Source organism: Aquarana catesbeiana, linkage group LG01 (assembly GCF_042186555.1).
Source record: "Aquarana catesbeiana isolate 2022-GZ linkage group LG01, ASM4218655v1, whole genome shotgun sequence".
Classification (NCBI taxonomy): Eukaryota; Metazoa; Chordata; class Amphibia; order Anura; family Ranidae; genus Aquarana; species Aquarana catesbeiana.
This window is the reverse complement of record NC_133324.1, coordinates 242356035-242373292: the sequence shown is the minus strand read 5'-3', so window position 1 is coordinate 242373292 and position 17258 is coordinate 242356035. Positions and strand designations below refer to the sequence as shown.

At 43.7% G+C, this 17258-nt stretch overlaps 1 protein-coding gene across 3 annotated transcripts in view; it reads right to left on the bottom strand.

Annotated features, from left to right (window-relative positions):
- SETD1B (SET domain containing 1B, histone lysine methyltransferase) overlaps nt 1-17258 on the bottom strand; it is a 113972-nt gene that overhangs the window by 69904 nt on the left and 26810 nt on the right. For all 3 annotated transcript variants that reach the window (XM_073626744.1, XM_073626754.1, XM_073626762.1), the window contains exons 5-6: nt 12805-12917; nt 10244-11383 (exon numbers count right to left, since the gene is read on the bottom strand). In XM_073626744.1, coding sequence (XP_073482845.1) covers nt 10244-11383; nt 12805-12917 — 1253 coding nt within the window. The remainder of the gene's footprint in view (nt 1-10243; nt 11384-12804; nt 12918-17258) is intronic.

The following is a 17258-nucleotide window of genomic DNA, read 5'->3' as shown; positions in this document are numbered from 1 at the left end:
AAAAGTTCCACATTGTCTAGTGAGAAAGACTCACGTCAATCACATTTGTACCACCAAAATCACCTGTAATTAAATAATAAAGTATCTATTGATCACTCTTTGATGGTAAACCTGGTTCTTGATGGTGTAAGCTAAACAATAGCAGAGTACATAATGATTAATCACACAGAACTGCAGCACTGTACAATCACACATGATTTATCACTACTACATAACTGTGTGATTTACCCCATAAGGAGTCATTTGCTCCATCCCATATCAGAGATACTAATCTTTGTGATAAATTGCAGGTAATTTTAGCAGCAACAAACTATACAACGTAGACCTTAGCGTTTAAAGCCCTGAGGTTTTCCTGCCTGAAAATAAAACACTCCAATCTATCCACTGAAAAAGCTCAGCAGAGGGATGTCCGTAAAGGCCCTATATAAAAAAAAAAAAAAAAAAAAAAAAAAAAAAAAAAAAAGGGAGATCATTGCCTGACTGTATTTAGCTGAATCAATTGATTCTGCATTAGAGCAGTAGATCTAAGCCCTGTGCTGGAGCTTAGAATAATCACCCTCCTATTATGGACCTAGGAATTGGCTATTTTGGCCTGCATCCTCAGAGTAAGGAGAGGTCACTGATAGTCCCCTATACCTATATACACCAGGTATTTCAGAGGGATCAGTTAGAGCAGTGGTTCTCAACCTAGGGGTCGGGACCCCCTCGGGGTCGAATGACGTTTTGCTAGGGGTCACCGAATCCTGGGCTGTTCCTGAAGCCTGCACTGCTCTCCCAGCCTTTTCGCCGCTGTCCAGAATGGCTGTCCCTGAAGCCTGTGGCTGCCCACTCAGACTCTTCACAGCCGCCCATTCAGTTCAGAGCATGGCTGGGGGGCAGTGACTAGAGGTCAGCTGACTGGTGAATAATGTGAAGTGGGAGGGGCTGAAGGAGACCTTATCTCCTGATTTCGGCATAGGTGTCACTGCTGCGAGCCACCACAAAGTCAGAGACACAGTGAGTAAGACTACCTGTGATTATTGTTGCCATTAAAAGTCCCCACTACAGTTCTCAGATCAGCAAATGACTTTGATCAAGAGCACCTAAGTTGGCTGATCAGAACTCCTCCCCCCCCCAGCACTGCCACTCATCCCAACTCCCCGCCAGCACTGCCACTCATCCCCCCCCCCCCCACCAAGGAGTAAGAGAAGGAAATAAAAATAGAGAATACATGGAAGGGAGAGGAAAATATGGGGAGGAACAAAGAGAAAGAGAGAGAGAGAAAGAATAAGAGAAAGAACAAAAAAGACAACAAGAGAGGGATGGGGTAAAAAAAAACCAAGAAATTAGGATAGATAGAGATAAAAGGGAAAGAAAGGAGAACAAAAAGAAAGAGTGGTACATCCCAAGTGGAAGGGACTCAGGGAGCACTAAATATCCGTGGGTTAGGGACGCAAATTACTTGCCTTGCCTTGGGTGCTGACAACCCACGCTACAAAAATAATTTTACTGTTAGGGGTCCCCACAACTTGAGAAATTTTATCAAGGGGTCACGGCGCTAGTAAGGTTGAGAACCACTGAGTTAGAGGAACAGAGCAGTGGGGTGTGGCAATGGAGGAGGTAAGTAGCAGTGGATGGAATGGTGTACTTTCAAGAGAACGTGTCACGTTGCTCTAATTTGTGTTTCCTCAGACCTGAGGTCTGCCATGAAGGCCAACTAGTTAGTTAGAAAACCTGTCTTGATCACTATTAAGCACCCCCCTCCCAATTTAAGTTTTGAGAGTCAAACATTCTTGTGTACAGTGAAGCCACAGAGCAGATTAAAATTGACGATATTTTTTTCAAAAACTCTGATATACGTCGGCAAAGTAGCACGGGTACGCAAAACTACGTACTTGTCCGTCACTCCGTCATGGGCGGCTAGCGGGCGCGCCTGCCGCGGAAGCGTGCCCACGGGTCCCACGGAGTCTATGTCCGCTGGTGGCCCGCGACCGTGGCACAGAGAGATGCCCATGCAAACAAAGCATTTCCCTGTTCTGCCTAGCAACATGACAGGGATCTACTGCTCCCAGTGATCGGTTCACTGTGAGCAGTAGGTTCTGTCATGTCCTAGTGAGCCCATCCCCCCTACAGTTAGAACCCCTTCCTGCCAGTGACAATTACACAGTAATCAGTGCATTTTTATAGCACTGATCGCTGTATAAATGCCAATGGTCCCAAAATAGCGTCAAGAGTGTCCGATTTTTTACCAAAAATATGTAGAAGAATACATATCGGCCTAAACTGAGGAAGAAAATGGGATTTTTGACTTACCGTAAAATCCATTTTCATGGATCATGAGTTCATTGACACAGTGCTCCATTATTCAGAACCATAGGGTTATATCGCCCCCTACAGGAGTAGGACACCAGGCAGAAAAAATACTTGGCTACACCTATGGGCAGTCCTAGATACACCCCCATCTCTGCTATAGGCCTTCAGTTTAGTAACAAGCAGTGTCAGAAGCATCAAAACTCCTTAGAGGGGTGGGTGCTGGGTCTGTCAATGAACTCAGAGAAATGGATTTTACGGTAAGTCAAAAATCCCATTTTCTCTTTCGTTTATTGACAGACACAGCGCTCCATTATTCAGAACCATAGGGTCATCCCAAAGCCGTGCCAAACACAAGGGGTGGGACAACAAAAAATCCCAAGGCTAACACAAGAGCCAACCAGGTAACAGGAGCTCAACACAGAAAAACTGGAGCTCAACCAGAACAATACGCCTTCAAGAGGGAATAGACCAGGGGTAGGGAACCTTGGCTCTCCAGCTGTGGTATAGACCCTATTAACAGCAGCCTGCAACACCTTCAGCCAAAAGAAGCATCCCCTGATGCCAGCACATCCACGTTGTAGAATTTTGTGAAAGTGTACACCGATGACCTAGAGGCCACCTTGCAATCCAGGCCGACGCCTGATAGCGGAAGGTCCAAGAAGCAACAAGCAGCCAAGTAGAATGCGCCGTAACGGGGAAAGGAGGAACCTAACCCCTGATAGAATAGGCCAGAGTCATCCTCTGTCTGATCCATCTAGAGAGGTCGCAGAAGAACTAGACAGCCCCTTTTTTTAACCAAAATGATTGCTCTTGGGGGTTTAGAAACGCCAGTTTTGCCGCGTTTGCATGCCGCGTTTGCGTCTAGAAGCGTCTGCAGAGCAGAGAATGACATTTTGCGACCCAACTTTGGGGCCCCATATCTTGGGGCCACTTGGTGCTAGGAACCCCAAATTTGGATATGTTGTATTGCTAGTTCCACTGTGTTTGCACACCAAATTTGTTCCTAGCACCAAGTGTCCCCGAGATATGGGGCCCCAAAATCGGGTCGCAAAATGTTCCTTTAAAAAAACTTACAAACGCAAGCGCGGCTAAACGCGTTTGGCGTCTGAAACGTGGAAAACTTTTGCGTCTGAACCCATTTTTTTGCTTCTGGAAAAACGAGGTTAAACGCAACTGCCTAAAAACGCCAAAAAACGAGACTGTGTACATGGACACATAGGATAACATTGAATGGGTTCAGGGGCAGTTGAAAAAAGTGTCCAACTGCCTCTGAACACGAGTTTAACAGCGTCTCGTGTGCATGAGGCCTTATCCCTCCCTTGAGGAGCAAAATGGCATCAGGCTGTAAAAGAGACCCAGTTTGGGAATATTTTAATGAAGTTCCTCTACCCATGGGTAAAGCAGGTATGCATGCAAAATGCAAGCAGTGCAACAAAGAGGGCAAGGCCTGGTGGCCCGAATGACACAACATCATGAGAAGATGTGCTGTGATGAAAGGACGTGTTTGAAATTTTTTTTTTTTTTTTTTTATGTGGACCCAGCTGATATATTCAGTTTAAAGTTATTTTGTTTGTTTGTTTTTTCAAGGACATTTTGTTTATGCACTTCAGTTACTAAACATTGATGTTTAAGCAAATACAAGAATATCTAATACAGTATGTAAAGGTTAATTTAAAAAAAAAAAAAAAAAAAAAACACACACACAAACATGTCATACTTACCTCCTCTGTGCAGTTGGTTTTGCGCAGAGTGGCCCCGATCTTCCTCTTCTGGGGTTCCCCAGCGGTGCTCCTGGCTCCTCCTCTTCTTGAGTGCCACTTTGGAGAGCCCCTCTCCCCCTGGGCACTCATGCGGGCGCGCTCGTGTCCTGCTGCTGTGTCCATTGACACGAACAGCAGGACTCGGCCCTGCCCCCGCAACTAAAAGACCCCCGATCCCTCCTTTACACTTCAAAGTATTCAGATCGTCGAAAACGGCGATTCTGAATACTGCATATTTTTTTAAAACCGGCGCCACTGGCAGCCGAGTAAACAACGTCGCTGCATGAAGTCGCTTCCGTGTTTACGATTAGGAGGCTGGAACGAAGCCGCTCACGGCTTCGTTCCAGTCCGTCCCCAGCCGCCGGAGGTGGCCGATTGGTCATCGGGCCTCCCGGGCCCGGAATGGGAGGCCCGGTAAGAGACGTCCCCTCCCGCTCCTCCAGTATAACAGCCGAGCGGCTTTTAGCCGCATCGGTTGTTTTACCAGGAAAGCCGATCGCCGGCTCTGAAAAACAGTACCAGGATTATGCCTGCACCTGCAGGCATCATCCCGGTATAACCCCCGAAAGCCAAGTACGCACATCTGCGTACGCTCGGCGGGAAGGGGTTAATGCATAGAATGCATTAAGGTAAAAAAACCTTCTGCCTTTACAACTCCTTTAAGAAATGTTTTTGTTTTAAACACACTTTATAACACACATAAAATGATTGTAAAGGCTAAAGGATTTTTACCTTATTGCATTCTCTGCATTAGGGAAACAATATTTAAGTTGCAGCTCCCCCTAGACCCCCCTTATATACGGTACTTACCTGAGCCCGATCTTAGTCCAGCGCTGTGCCCAAGAGTAGTATCTCTCTATGCTCTCCTACTGCTGTCAATCAAATCCAGTGACGATGGAGCAGGGAGCAGGGCCTAATTGCCCGGTGTGTGTCTATAGATGCACACTGTGAGGCTCAGGAGCAAGCCTGCACGAGTATCCCCTAGCAAGTGGCTTGCTAGGAGGGAGGGGTTCTGGTACTAAAGGGTACAGTGGGAGGCAGAAGCATCGTAGGGGACTCCAGAAGAGGAGAATCAGGGCAGAGCAGGTAAGTATAACATGTTTGTTATTAAAGAGGAACTGCAGTTTTCTCACAGAATTTGAAATAAGAACATTTTTGTCATTCTGAAGCTTCCCTCCAACCACTTTGCATATTATTTTATATATACTGTGATTCTGTACTTGCCAAATATGCTGCAGAAATCTCCCTCCACCAAGTCTGGCTGCATCCATTTTACTGTGGGCAGTTGAAGCTGCTGCTTGTTCACTTCCTGGATTTACACAGAGGCCCATCCCCAGCTCCGCAGCTTTCATTGGCCCTCATATGACTCATCCCCACTCCCTTCCTGGCAAAATCTCAGAAGAGTGAGAGAGAGAGTTGTGCATGATGTCATACACATAGGCTTTTTACCAGACAAGAAACAGGAAGTGGGCTGTATAAAGGTATTTACTGGCAGAAAAAAAATGTTTTACTATCCAAAGTTAAAACAACAAGGGCAGAAGATTTAATGATGGAAAGTTGAAAAAAATGACTGAAGGTCCGCTTTAAAAAAAATAAAACCATACAAACAAGACTTTATCCACTTGCCGACCAGCCGCCGCAGTTGTACTACGGCAGAATGGCATGGCTGGGCGAAACAACGTTATGTTACATCGCTTCGCCCTGTGGCCACTAGGGGCACTCGCTCCTACTGCTCGCCCCCCCGAGCCGATGCGAGTGCCCGGTGGTCACGATCGCTGGGCTCCCGCCATCTCTGAGGGGAGAAGAGACAGATTGTCTGTTAATACACTGTATGAACAGAGATCTGTCATCTTCCCTACACAGTCCCCTCCCCCTTTAGTTAGAACACACACTAGGGAACACAATTAACTCCTTGATCGCCCCCTAGTGTTAACCCCTTCCCAGCCAGTGACATTTTTACAGTGATCAATGCATTTTTATGCATTGATCTCTGTATAAATGCCAATGGTCCCAAAAATGTGTCCACCATAATGTCGCAATCCCGATAAAAATTGCAAATCATCGCCATGACTAGTAAAAAAAAAATATAAATAAATAATAAAAATGCCATAAATCTATCCCCTATAACTTTAGCGCATAACCAATCAATATACACTTATTGCGATTTTTTTTACCAAAAACATGTAGAAGAATACATATCGGCCTAAACTGAGGAAAAAAATAGGTTTTTTTTATATATTGTTGGGGGATATTTATTATAGTAAAAAATGTTGCGTTTTTTTCAAAATTGACACTCTTTTTTTGTTTATAGCGCAAAAAATAAAAACCGCAGAGGTGATTTAGAAGCTCTATTTGTGGGGAAAAAAAAATGTCAATTTTGTTTGGGTGCAACGTCGCACGACCGCGCAATTGTCAATTAAAGCCACGCAGTCCCGAATCGCAAAAAGTGCTCTGGTCAGGAAGGGGGTAAAAGCTAAAAGCTTCCGGGGCTGAATTGGTTAATATCACTTTTAGGCTCCATGCATACTAGCGGTTTTGCTCCTAGAAGCAATTATGAGCATTTTTTCTGCTCCTAGAAGCTAATAGTGTAATCTAATCTATGTGTCAATGCACACTATTTTATGCTAGAAGCATTTTTCAAGCTTCAGTGTTTGGGAGCAGAAAAAAAAAAAAAAAAAAAGAATGATCTCTCTCTCTCTCTCTATAGCCATCTATTTTTTAAAGAGTCTTTGGGAGCGTTTCCCCAGCAGAAAAAAATCCCTAAATGCTCCTAAACACTACTAAAACTGAGTTTTATTTTTTTCCGTCATATACTGTAAAAGCTATTAAATTCTATTACAAACCGGCACACAAGCTATCAGAATGTTCATCCAGCATGTTTTTCTAACATTTTTTGAGCTTATAAAAAATGCTAGTGTGCACAGAGTCTAAAAGGTCTGTGAGAATCACATGAAATATCCAAAGCATTTACAATGTTTTCCATTTATTTTTTCCCCTGTTTAGTGGCTAAACACTCATAACTAAGGGAATGTACTATAAAAGTACACTGTGTAAAAATACCTGTAGAAATGTAAATAATGTTAGGAAACAAACATGTCTGGTTTCAACATAGCTGACTGAAAAAGGCAATCACAGCACACAAAATATTACAAGAATGATCTGTTATGAATGAAATGTATAGGTGCTGCCACTGCTGATCGTCTTCTGAAAATACTAGCTTTCTTGGTGATCCACTATCTTCCTTGATTTCTGAGTCAGTGGCACAGAACAAGCAGGCAGAAAGTCAAGTTGAAATCTTAATAAGCAATCTGATTATGTCAAATTACAAGCTTGCTTTACTGTTTTAGACAGACAAAAGCACACAAGCAATTACACCACATCCATTAGTCTTACGATGGCCACATATATAACAATCAGATTGTACAATCTCTTTTAGATCTACCAACAATGTAATATGCCTTGCAACCCTGCAATTAAACTCTGACTTGAGGTAAAATTTTAGGCATCCCCAACATGGTCATCTGGGTTTTTGACAATGATCTATGGTTAGATGCTAGCCAATGGTGCTGCATTTAATAAGGTGCCGGTGTCTTATCGAATTCAGTCCCCTATCATATAGTGTCCTCCCTGTACTGCGCAGGCGCAGTACGGAGGACAAAAGAGACGCCGAAAGTCTCCGAAGTTCAACAGCTGATCGTCAGCTGTACACGGCGCCTGCGCATTTATTCTTACCCTATGTCCAGGATCATTCCCTACTATCCAAGTGGACATAGAGTTAGAATAAATATTTGCCGAGCGCAGCGAGGCCGTGCCCGAAGCGTGGCGAGCGAAGCGAGCCCGCGAGGGGCCCTCTTACACTGCCATCGCTAACAGGTGCCCGAGCGCCGTGTACAGCTGATGGTCAGCTGATCAACTTCGGGCATTTTCGGCATCTCCTGCTCCTCCGTACTGCGCAGGCGCTGCGCCTGCGCAGTACGAGGCGGACACTATCTGATACGAGGACACTATATGGCAGAACACCGGTTTCCTATTTTTCGAAAATTGTTTGATTTTCTCTGAAATCAGTACCATGCTGTCCACATTCTATATCCAAATACTACAGCCAGTTACAGTCAGGTCCATAAATATTGGGACATCAACACAATTCTAATCTTTTTGGCTCTATACACCACCACAATGGATTTGAAATTAAACGAACGAGATGTGCTTTAACTGCAGACTTTCAGCTTTAATTTGAGGGTATTTACATTCAAATCAGGTGAACGGTGAAGGAATTACAACAGTGTGCATCCCACTTTTTAAGGGACCAAAAAGTAATGGGACAGATTAACAATCATCCATCAAACTTTCACTTTTTAATACTTGGTTGCAAATCCTTTGCAGTCAGTTACAGCCTGAAGTCTGGAACGCATAGACATCATCAGACGCTTGGTTTCATTCCTGGTGATGCTCTGCCAGGCCTCTACTGCAACTGTCTTCAGTTCCTGCTTGTTCTTGGGGCATTTTCCCTTCAGTTTTGTCTTCAGCAAGTGAAATGCATGCTCAATCGGATTCAGGTCAGGTGATTGACTTGGCCATTGTATAACATTCCACTTCTTTCCCTTAATCTCTTTGGTTGCTTTCGCAGTATGCTTTGGGTCATTGTCCATCTGCACTGTGAAGCGCCGTCCAATGAGTTCTAAAGCATTTTGCTGAATATGAGCAGATAATATTGCCCAAAACACTTCAGAATTCATCCTGCTGCTTTTGTCAGCAGTCACATCATCAATAAATACAAGAGAACCAGTTTCATTGGCAGCCATACATGCCCACGCCATGACACTACCACCACCATGCTTCACTGATGAGGTGGTATGCTTTGGATCATGAGCAGTTCCTTTCCTTCTCCATACTCTTCTCTTCCCATCACTCTGGTACAAGTTGATTTTGGTCTCATCTGTCCATAGGATGTTGTTCCAGAACTGTGAAGGCTTTTTTAGATGTTGTTTGGCAAACTCCAATCTGGCCTTCCTGTTTTTGAAGCTCACCAATGGTTTACATCTTGTGGTGAACCCTCTGTATTCACTCTGGTGAAGTCTTCTCTTGATTGTTGACTTTGACACACATACACCTACCTCCTGGAGAGTGTTCTTGATCTGGCCAACTGTGGTGAAGGGCGTTTTCTTAACCAGGGAAAGAATTCTTCGGTCATCTACCACAGTTGTTTTCCCTTATCTTCCGGGTCTTTTGGTGTTGCTGAGCTCACCGGCTCAGTTTTTTCAGCCAAATGATGGCTTGCTTCACTGATAGTGACAGCTCTTTGGATCTCATATTGAGAGTTGACATCAACAGATTCCAAATGCAAATAGCACACTTGAAATGAACTCTGGGCCTTTTATCTGCTCCTTGTAGATGGGATAATGAGGGAATAACACACACCTGGCCATGGAACAGCTGTGCAGCCAATTGTCCCATTACATTTGGTGCCTTAAAAAGTGGGAGGCACATATACAAACTGTTGTAAATTCCTACACCGTTCACCTGATTTGGATGTAATAACCCTCAAATTAAAGCTGAACGTATGCAGTTAAAGCACATCTTGTTTGTTTCATTTCAAATCCATTGTGGTGGTTTATAGAGCCAAAAAGATTAGAATTGTGTCGATGTCCCAATATTTATGGACCTGTTTATCTTACTGGGGTGATATCATACACCCATACAAGTAAGCGTGAATGCATGGAAAAGCAGGTTAGAAGCAACTCAAAAGTCATCAGTTTGTTATAGCATGCTGCAATTCACTTGCTTCTAAGCTTGGAATCTGGCATGGACAAAGAATTCATAACTTTTAATGTACAGGTGTAGATATTTTAACATGACCCTTATGAATTTAAACCAATGTTTATCTGACATCTAAAAGGCTACAGATCACAAAACATCCTAAAGGCATGTTTGGCGTTTGATGTACATTTTGAAAATCTCTCCAGTTGAAGAATAAAGGCACTCTTTTTTCAAAATAGCCCAAACCTGCTAGTACCACTATGCATATTCAGAAACAGCAGCTTAACGAAGACCATCACTGAATAAAAAAGTAAATCCGATTAGTAGTAAGAGCAATTCCTACATAATTCTCTGCAGTAATTTACTAAGTTCATAAATACAGACCAAATCTGTTTTCATACATTCCAGGCTGCTTCCTGGGCATCTTGACTTACCTCATCCATCTTTTCCGATGTAGGGGTTTCATCACCTGTCATATGTTCCTTTGATTCTGTACTATCAACCTTCCTGAAAGGCTGACATAGTTGATCAATGGGAGTTGTTGACCTCGAGTTCGGGCAGAGAGATGCAGTGCCAGGTATTGGCTCATCATCATCGGAATCTGGCAGTGGGGTTGGGCTTATATCCTCTAACCCAGTGCTGGAAGGTCTAGAAGAAGGTGTAACATCCTGATACTGAGAGTTCGAACTATAAGGAGGAATAGGTGATAATTGTGAAGAAGAGGATGATATAGGACTTCCTTGCATCATCACCTCATTGTCAGAGTTTGGTTCATTTAGGAAACGTAAATTCGTTCTTTGCTCTTTTAAAAGCATTTCAATTCTGGAGTCTAAACTATTGTGCTGCATTTCTGACTCCAAAGTAGGAGTTCCTGGAGAGTTCCGACTCTCAGGGGTCCGGGCACGAGATGCAGATTTATGCTCTATGAGGCACTCAGGCTCTGGTGGGGGGGGTTCCTCTGGTTTCTCCTTAACTGGTATAAAGTCAATATTTATAGCGCTACACACGCCATCAGAAAAAGGCTCTGGTGGCAGTGGTGGAGCTGTTCTTCTATAATCGGGTTCTCGTGATGTCTGTGGGAAAGAAGTCTCATCGTGATGGGTGTAAACTGAAGATGCCTGGTAAGGGGAAAAGGCTGACTTACCAAAATTCAAACCAGAATGACTCAAGGGTGATGTATGTGAAAACTGTGGAGTCTCCGGTTGAGATCTGGGAGTATTAAAAGTCTGCTCAGATCCTCTATAAACACTGGAGCCATGCACGTAGTGATGTCCAGGCCTCCGGTTGTAAGCATCTGTAAACTTTGTTTCAGGTCTCCTTGGTTTAAAGTCTTGTCCGTAATGATAAGCTGGTGTTGTTTGCCGACTGGAATAGCTGGAGTCTTGAGAATAAGGTGTTCCCAGACGTGGGGTGTGAGGGGTTCCTTGTGACTGAGGGGTGAACTGGCTGTAGGAGTTTGGGGTGTCTTGTCGACAGCTTGAATAGGCTGTATCCTGGGAAAATGGGGTACTGCTGTTTGGGGTAACTGATGCAGCTACACCTGTTTCTATAGGACGTTTCACAAGTTCGTTAACCTAAGTTAAATAAAAACAAAAAAACATGGAAATGGTTATCAGCAAGGATTCATAAAAGGGAAGAGAGCAGTAAGAAAAAAAAAATGAAAATTTTTTTTTTATATATAGTATATAAATTGAAAAACAACCACCAATGCACCAGCAATCTTTTCTAAACCCTAAACGCTTGTCAGGCGTTTTAGCACTAAAAATAGTGCCTGTAAAGCACCTCTCAAGCCACCTCAGTGTGAAAGCCCGAGTGCATTCACACTGGGGTGGTGCACTTGCAGGACAGGAAAAAAAGACCTGCAAACAGCATCTTTGGGGCGGTGGAGTATACACCGCTCCTCCACCGCCCCTGCCCATTGAAATGAATGGGAATCGCTTTGCAGGCAACACAGGCGCTATTAACCCTTTCTTCAGCAGCTATGCATTAAGGTGAAAAAACTTCTGGCAGTCACCGGTCCCCCCAGCCCCCCTGTTTTACTTACCTGTGCCCTGCAATTCACTCGGCAGTGACGCACTGTCTCCCTCTCCACGGGGCCCCGGCTCTTGATTGGATAGATTAATACCAGCGCAGCCATTGGCTCCGCTGCTGTCACTCAAATCCAATGACGCAGGCGCCAGGGGGCGGGGCCGAGTCCGGCATTTGTGTCTATAGACGCAAATTCTGGACTCGGGAGCGTGCCTGCAAGGTAACCCCCCGGGAGAGAGCTTCTCCTAGGGGGTTATCTGATGTGGGGAGGAGCCGCGAGAGCCGCCGGGGGACCCCAGAATTCGAGGATTGGGGCCACTCTGTGCAAAGCGAGCTGTACAGTGGAGGTAAGTATGACATGTTTGTTATTTAAAAAAAATAAAACAAAGCTTTACAATTACTTTAAGCTCATGAGCTGAAACCATCAGCTACTTGGCTTGCTAAAAAGTACTCTGTAAGAGCGCTTAGTAGCATCATAGCAGAAAACAAGGCTTTAGCACTGTGCTAAAGGGGACGTGACATGAGGTTATCAGCACCTCCTACAACTCCAGCATTCATGTTTAGAAGGAGCAGAGCTGATCCGGCTTAGCCCTTTCTACACATTCTACAACAGTAATGTATGGCTTGATGATAACTGCAAACAGATCACAATTGATCTATTGAACAAGTGATATACTGCCGCAGGATGGGGCTGGATCGGGTCTCCTAAGCCCCCATATGAAAAAAAACAAAAAACAAAAAAAACAAAACAAAAAACAAAACAAAACATGATTGAAACTCAAACTTTTTTGACACTTGGCTAAATGAAAACTTTCAGGCTCCATTTACCCTTCTGCATTTTGCAACACGTGTTGTTTTTACTCATTTGTTTTTAAAATGAAAAAGCACGAGTATGCCATTACTGTGTTGGAAGGCAAAAAGGTGCAAGTAAACAAAATTACAAAAAAAATTTAAAAAATTTGTTTACCTGTGGTGTTTCATTCACAGTGGGTGAAGCATCCAAGTCACTGCCAACTGGAAGAGTCTGAGGCGTGTACAAACCATTAACCAACAGTTCATAGAACCGCATCCGTGTCTCGCCTGTAGACAAAAACATAAGCAAACACGGTACAAATATTGTTAAAGGAAAAAAAAGTTAGTAAAAAGGAAATTGAAGTGAAGAAAACAAAAAGTGTATAATAAGCATGCTGAAACGCAAGTACCTTGTGGTACCAGCAAGTGTTATTCAAATTGACCCCTCTGTAAAAGCCCCTTGTATCCTAGGTTGGGGACGTTTCGTTACAATGTACTGATAATTATCTTGGAATTTATGTTGCGCATGCACAACATCTTTAAATTAATAAAAGCAACTAATTACACACTCTGCAACCATTTTGCATTTACTATATTTAGATTTTTAAATACCAACGTTATGTGGATAGAAAACTACCCCTCTTCATCATGAAGTCATGAAGCCCTGTCCCTTTTTCCTCCACTGTGTTATGGCAGGTACATCAACATGACAAAACAGTAAATTCACTCAAAAGAGGGAGGATTTCTATTTCATACACAGGCCTGTATAGTGAGTGTGTGTGTGTGTTGCTCCCTTCCAAATTTTTTTATTTATTTTTTGCATATTTGTCACACTTAAATGATTCAGATCAACAAACACGTTTTACTATTACACAAAGATAAAACAGAGTAAATACAAAATGCAGTTTTTAAATGAGGATTTCCTTTATTAAGGGAAAATAGCTGTCCAAATCTGCCTGGTCCTGAGTGAAAAAGTAATTGACCCCCCCCCCTTTGCAAAATCATGAATGAACTGCGATTACCCACATTTTTTGGAAAGCCAAGTTAAAATTCACTTGCCACACTTATGCTGCGTACACATGGTCGGACTTTTCGTCTACAAAAGTCCGACGGACCAAATCCGGCGGACAATCCAATCGTGTGTGGGCTTCCCCGGACTTTCGGCTGACTTTTCCAGCCACAAATCTGACGGACTTTAGATTTGAAACATGCTTCAAATCTTTAAGTCGTAACTCCGCCGGACCCAGAAATCTGCTCGTCTGTATGCTAGTCCGACGGACAAAAACCCACGCTAGGGCAGCTACTGGCTATCAACTTCCTTATTTTAGTCCTGTGTACGTCATCACGTACGAATCCGGACTTTTGTGTGATCGTATGTAGGCAAGTCCGTTCGTTAGAAAGTGCGCCGCAAGTCCGCCGAAAGTCTGTCGGACGGGCTGTCGGACTTTTGTAGCCGAAAAGTCTGACCGTGTGTACGCAGCATAAGGCCTGATTACTGCCAGACATGTTGAATCAAGAAATCACTTAAATAGAAGCTGACTGACAAAGTGAAGCACGCTAAAATATCTCAAAAAGCAGCATGTCATGCCATGATCTAAAGGGATTCGATAACAGATGAGGAACAAAGTAATTCACATGTATCAGTATGAAAAAGGTTACAAGGCCATTTCTAAGGCTTTGGGACGCCAGCAAACCACGGTGAGAACCATTATGCACAAATGTAGAAAACTTGGAACAATGGTGAACCTTTCCAGGAGTTGCCGGCTTACCAAAATTACTCCAAAAGAGCACAATGATTGCTCATCCATGAGGTCATAAAAGAATGCAGAACAACATTTAAAGAACTGCAGGCCTCCCTTGCCTCAGTTAAGGTCAGTGTTCATGATCAAACAATAAGAAAGAGACTGGGGAAAAAAACCTTAGTTAGACTTACCGGTGACGGTATTTCTACGAGCCTTTCAGGACAGCACCTTGGAGAGAGCGCAGCTCCACCTCTTAGACAGGAAACACTGCGTGACAACGCCCCTTTAAAAAGCAGCTGCTTCCACCATGCCGTCAGTTGTTACCGAGAAATCCTCCGACATGCTGGAAAATATAATCAGACAATTACCAGGTCCTATAATTATACTTTACATATGATAACCAAGGGAGGGAAGTAGGCTGCTGTCCTGAAAGGCTCGTAGAAATACCGTCACCGGTAAGTCTAACTAAGGTTTTCTCCCTTCGCGTTTCAGGACAGCACCTTGGAGAGGATAACCGAGAAACTTATTTCAGGGTTGGACTACTGCCTGCAAAACCTTCCTACCAAATGATTGGTCCGAGGCTGATAGTAGATCCAAGCGGTAGTGCCTTATGAAGGTCGAAAAACTGGACCATGTGGCAGCCTTGCAGATTTGCTCAGGAGATGCCCCGGCCCTTTCTGCCCATGATGCCGCCACTGCTCGAGTAGAATGAGGTAATACCCCTTCCAGAGGTTCCAGACCCAAAGATTTGTAAGCCTATTTAATGGCCTGCTTTAACCATCTTCCGAGGGTGCTCTTGGAAGCTTTACCTCCTTTGTGAGTACCTTCCATTAAAACAAAGAGTGAAGATGACTTTCTGATTTCCTTTGTTCTTTCCAGATATTTAAGCAGACACCTCCTGACATCAAGGGTATGGAAAGCTTCTTCTCGTGCTCCCGAAGGTAAAGGACAAAAAGTAGGGAGAATGATTTCCCGTGTACGGTGAAAAACTGAAGCCACCTTTGGTAGAAAAGCTGGATCCGTCCTTAAGACTACCCTATCCTGTAGACATCTCATAAAGGGCTCCTTAATTGAAAGGGCTTGTAACTCACTAATTCTACGTGCGGAAGTTACTGCTACCAGTAAAATAGTCTTTAACATCAAGAAACTTAATGATGCTTCTTCTATGGGTTCAAACGGTGCCTTAGTTAGTCCCTGAAGAACTAAAGATAAATCCCATTTGGGAAAACTAACAACAGGTCTAGGCCTTACTTTTGCCATTGCCCTAAAAAATCTGATTATTAAAAGGTTCCCCTGACAGGGTTCTTTCCAAAAAAACTGATAAAGCAGCTACCTGCGTCTTGAGCGTACTTGCTGCTAACCCCTTCTCCAATCCCTCTTGAAGAAATTCCAAAACTGAAAACGTGGTACGAAAATCAAAGTTTTTACTGGAACACCAAGAATTATAGATCTTCCAGACTTTAAAGTAAATGTCTCTCGTCACTTTTTTTTTTCTACTTGCAAGAAGGGTAGAAATAAGCTTCTCTGATAAGCCCTTCTGTCTTAAGATTTGTTCTTCAGAAACCAAGCTGTTAGTTTGAGGTAAGCTGGATCTGGATGGAGAATTTGGCCCTGACTCAACAGGTCTGTCCTGATTGGTAATCTCCAAGCAGGTTTCACTGAGAGGTTCATCAAGGTTGAAAACCAGGGTCTTTTTGGCCAATAAGGAGCTATTAATATTAGCTCCGTGGACTCCAATCTGAATTTGGCTAACACCCTTGGTATCAGTTTAAACGGGGGAAAAGCATAGGACAGATGGAAGTCCCACTTGTATGCTAACGCATCTACTCCGTGAGCTTGATCCTGTCGCTGAAGAGAGAAGAAGACTGGTATTTTTGCATTATCTTGTTTTGCAAAGAGGTCCACTTGGGGATAACCCCAACTCTTGGAAATTGTTTCGAATAATTCCTGATTGAGAGACCACTCTGCTTCCCTTATTTCTTTCCGGCTGAGGAGATCTGCTAAGGTGTTTTCCGTCCCCTTCAGATGGACTGCTGATAGAGAGGCCACATTGTTCTCTGCCCATCTTAGGATCTGATGCGCTAGACCCATTAGGGTTTTGCTTTTTGTGCCCCCTTGCTTTGTTAAATATAATACTGTCGTCATATTGTCTGACAATATTTGGACATGTTGATTCACTAGGAGGAGGGAGAAGAGGCTTAAGTGAACAGCCTTTAACTCTCTCCAATTTGAAGATCTTCTCGCTTCTGGTTTGGTCCAAACTCCCTGAATCGTTTTTTCTTCCAGATGAGCTCCCCATCCCCATGCGCTGGCATCTGTAGTCAGCCTTCTGGTTATCGGAAAGACCCAAGGAAGCCCTTTTGAAATGTTTTTTAGGTTCCTCCACCACCAGAGTGATCTTTTTGCTCTTGCCCCCATGTTGAATTTCTTCTCCAGAGGTTCCTGGTATGACCAATTCATCAGAATATCCGATTGCAGAGGACGGGCATGCAACCTGGCCCACTGTACCGAAAGAATTGCTGCTGTCAACAGTCCCAGAGCGGACATGGCTTGTCTTACAGAGATCTCTGCGTTGGATTGAAGTGTTTTCAGGGTCAACTGCATCTTCTCTATTTTCTCCTGGGGTAGTAAAATTCTCTGTTCTATCGAGTCTATTTCGTACCCCAGAAACCTTACCCTTTGAGATGGAATTAAGTTTGACTTCTGAAGATTGAGAAGCCATCCCAAACCTCTTAGACGTGTTTGAACTGTCTGTAGGTTGACCTCTACTTGACCCTTTGAGTCTGCAAACAGTAGCAGGTCGTCCAAATAGGGTACTATTGAAATCCCCTTCAGTCTCAGGGGCTCCAAAGATTCCGCCATCACTTTTGTGAATACCCTGGGAGAA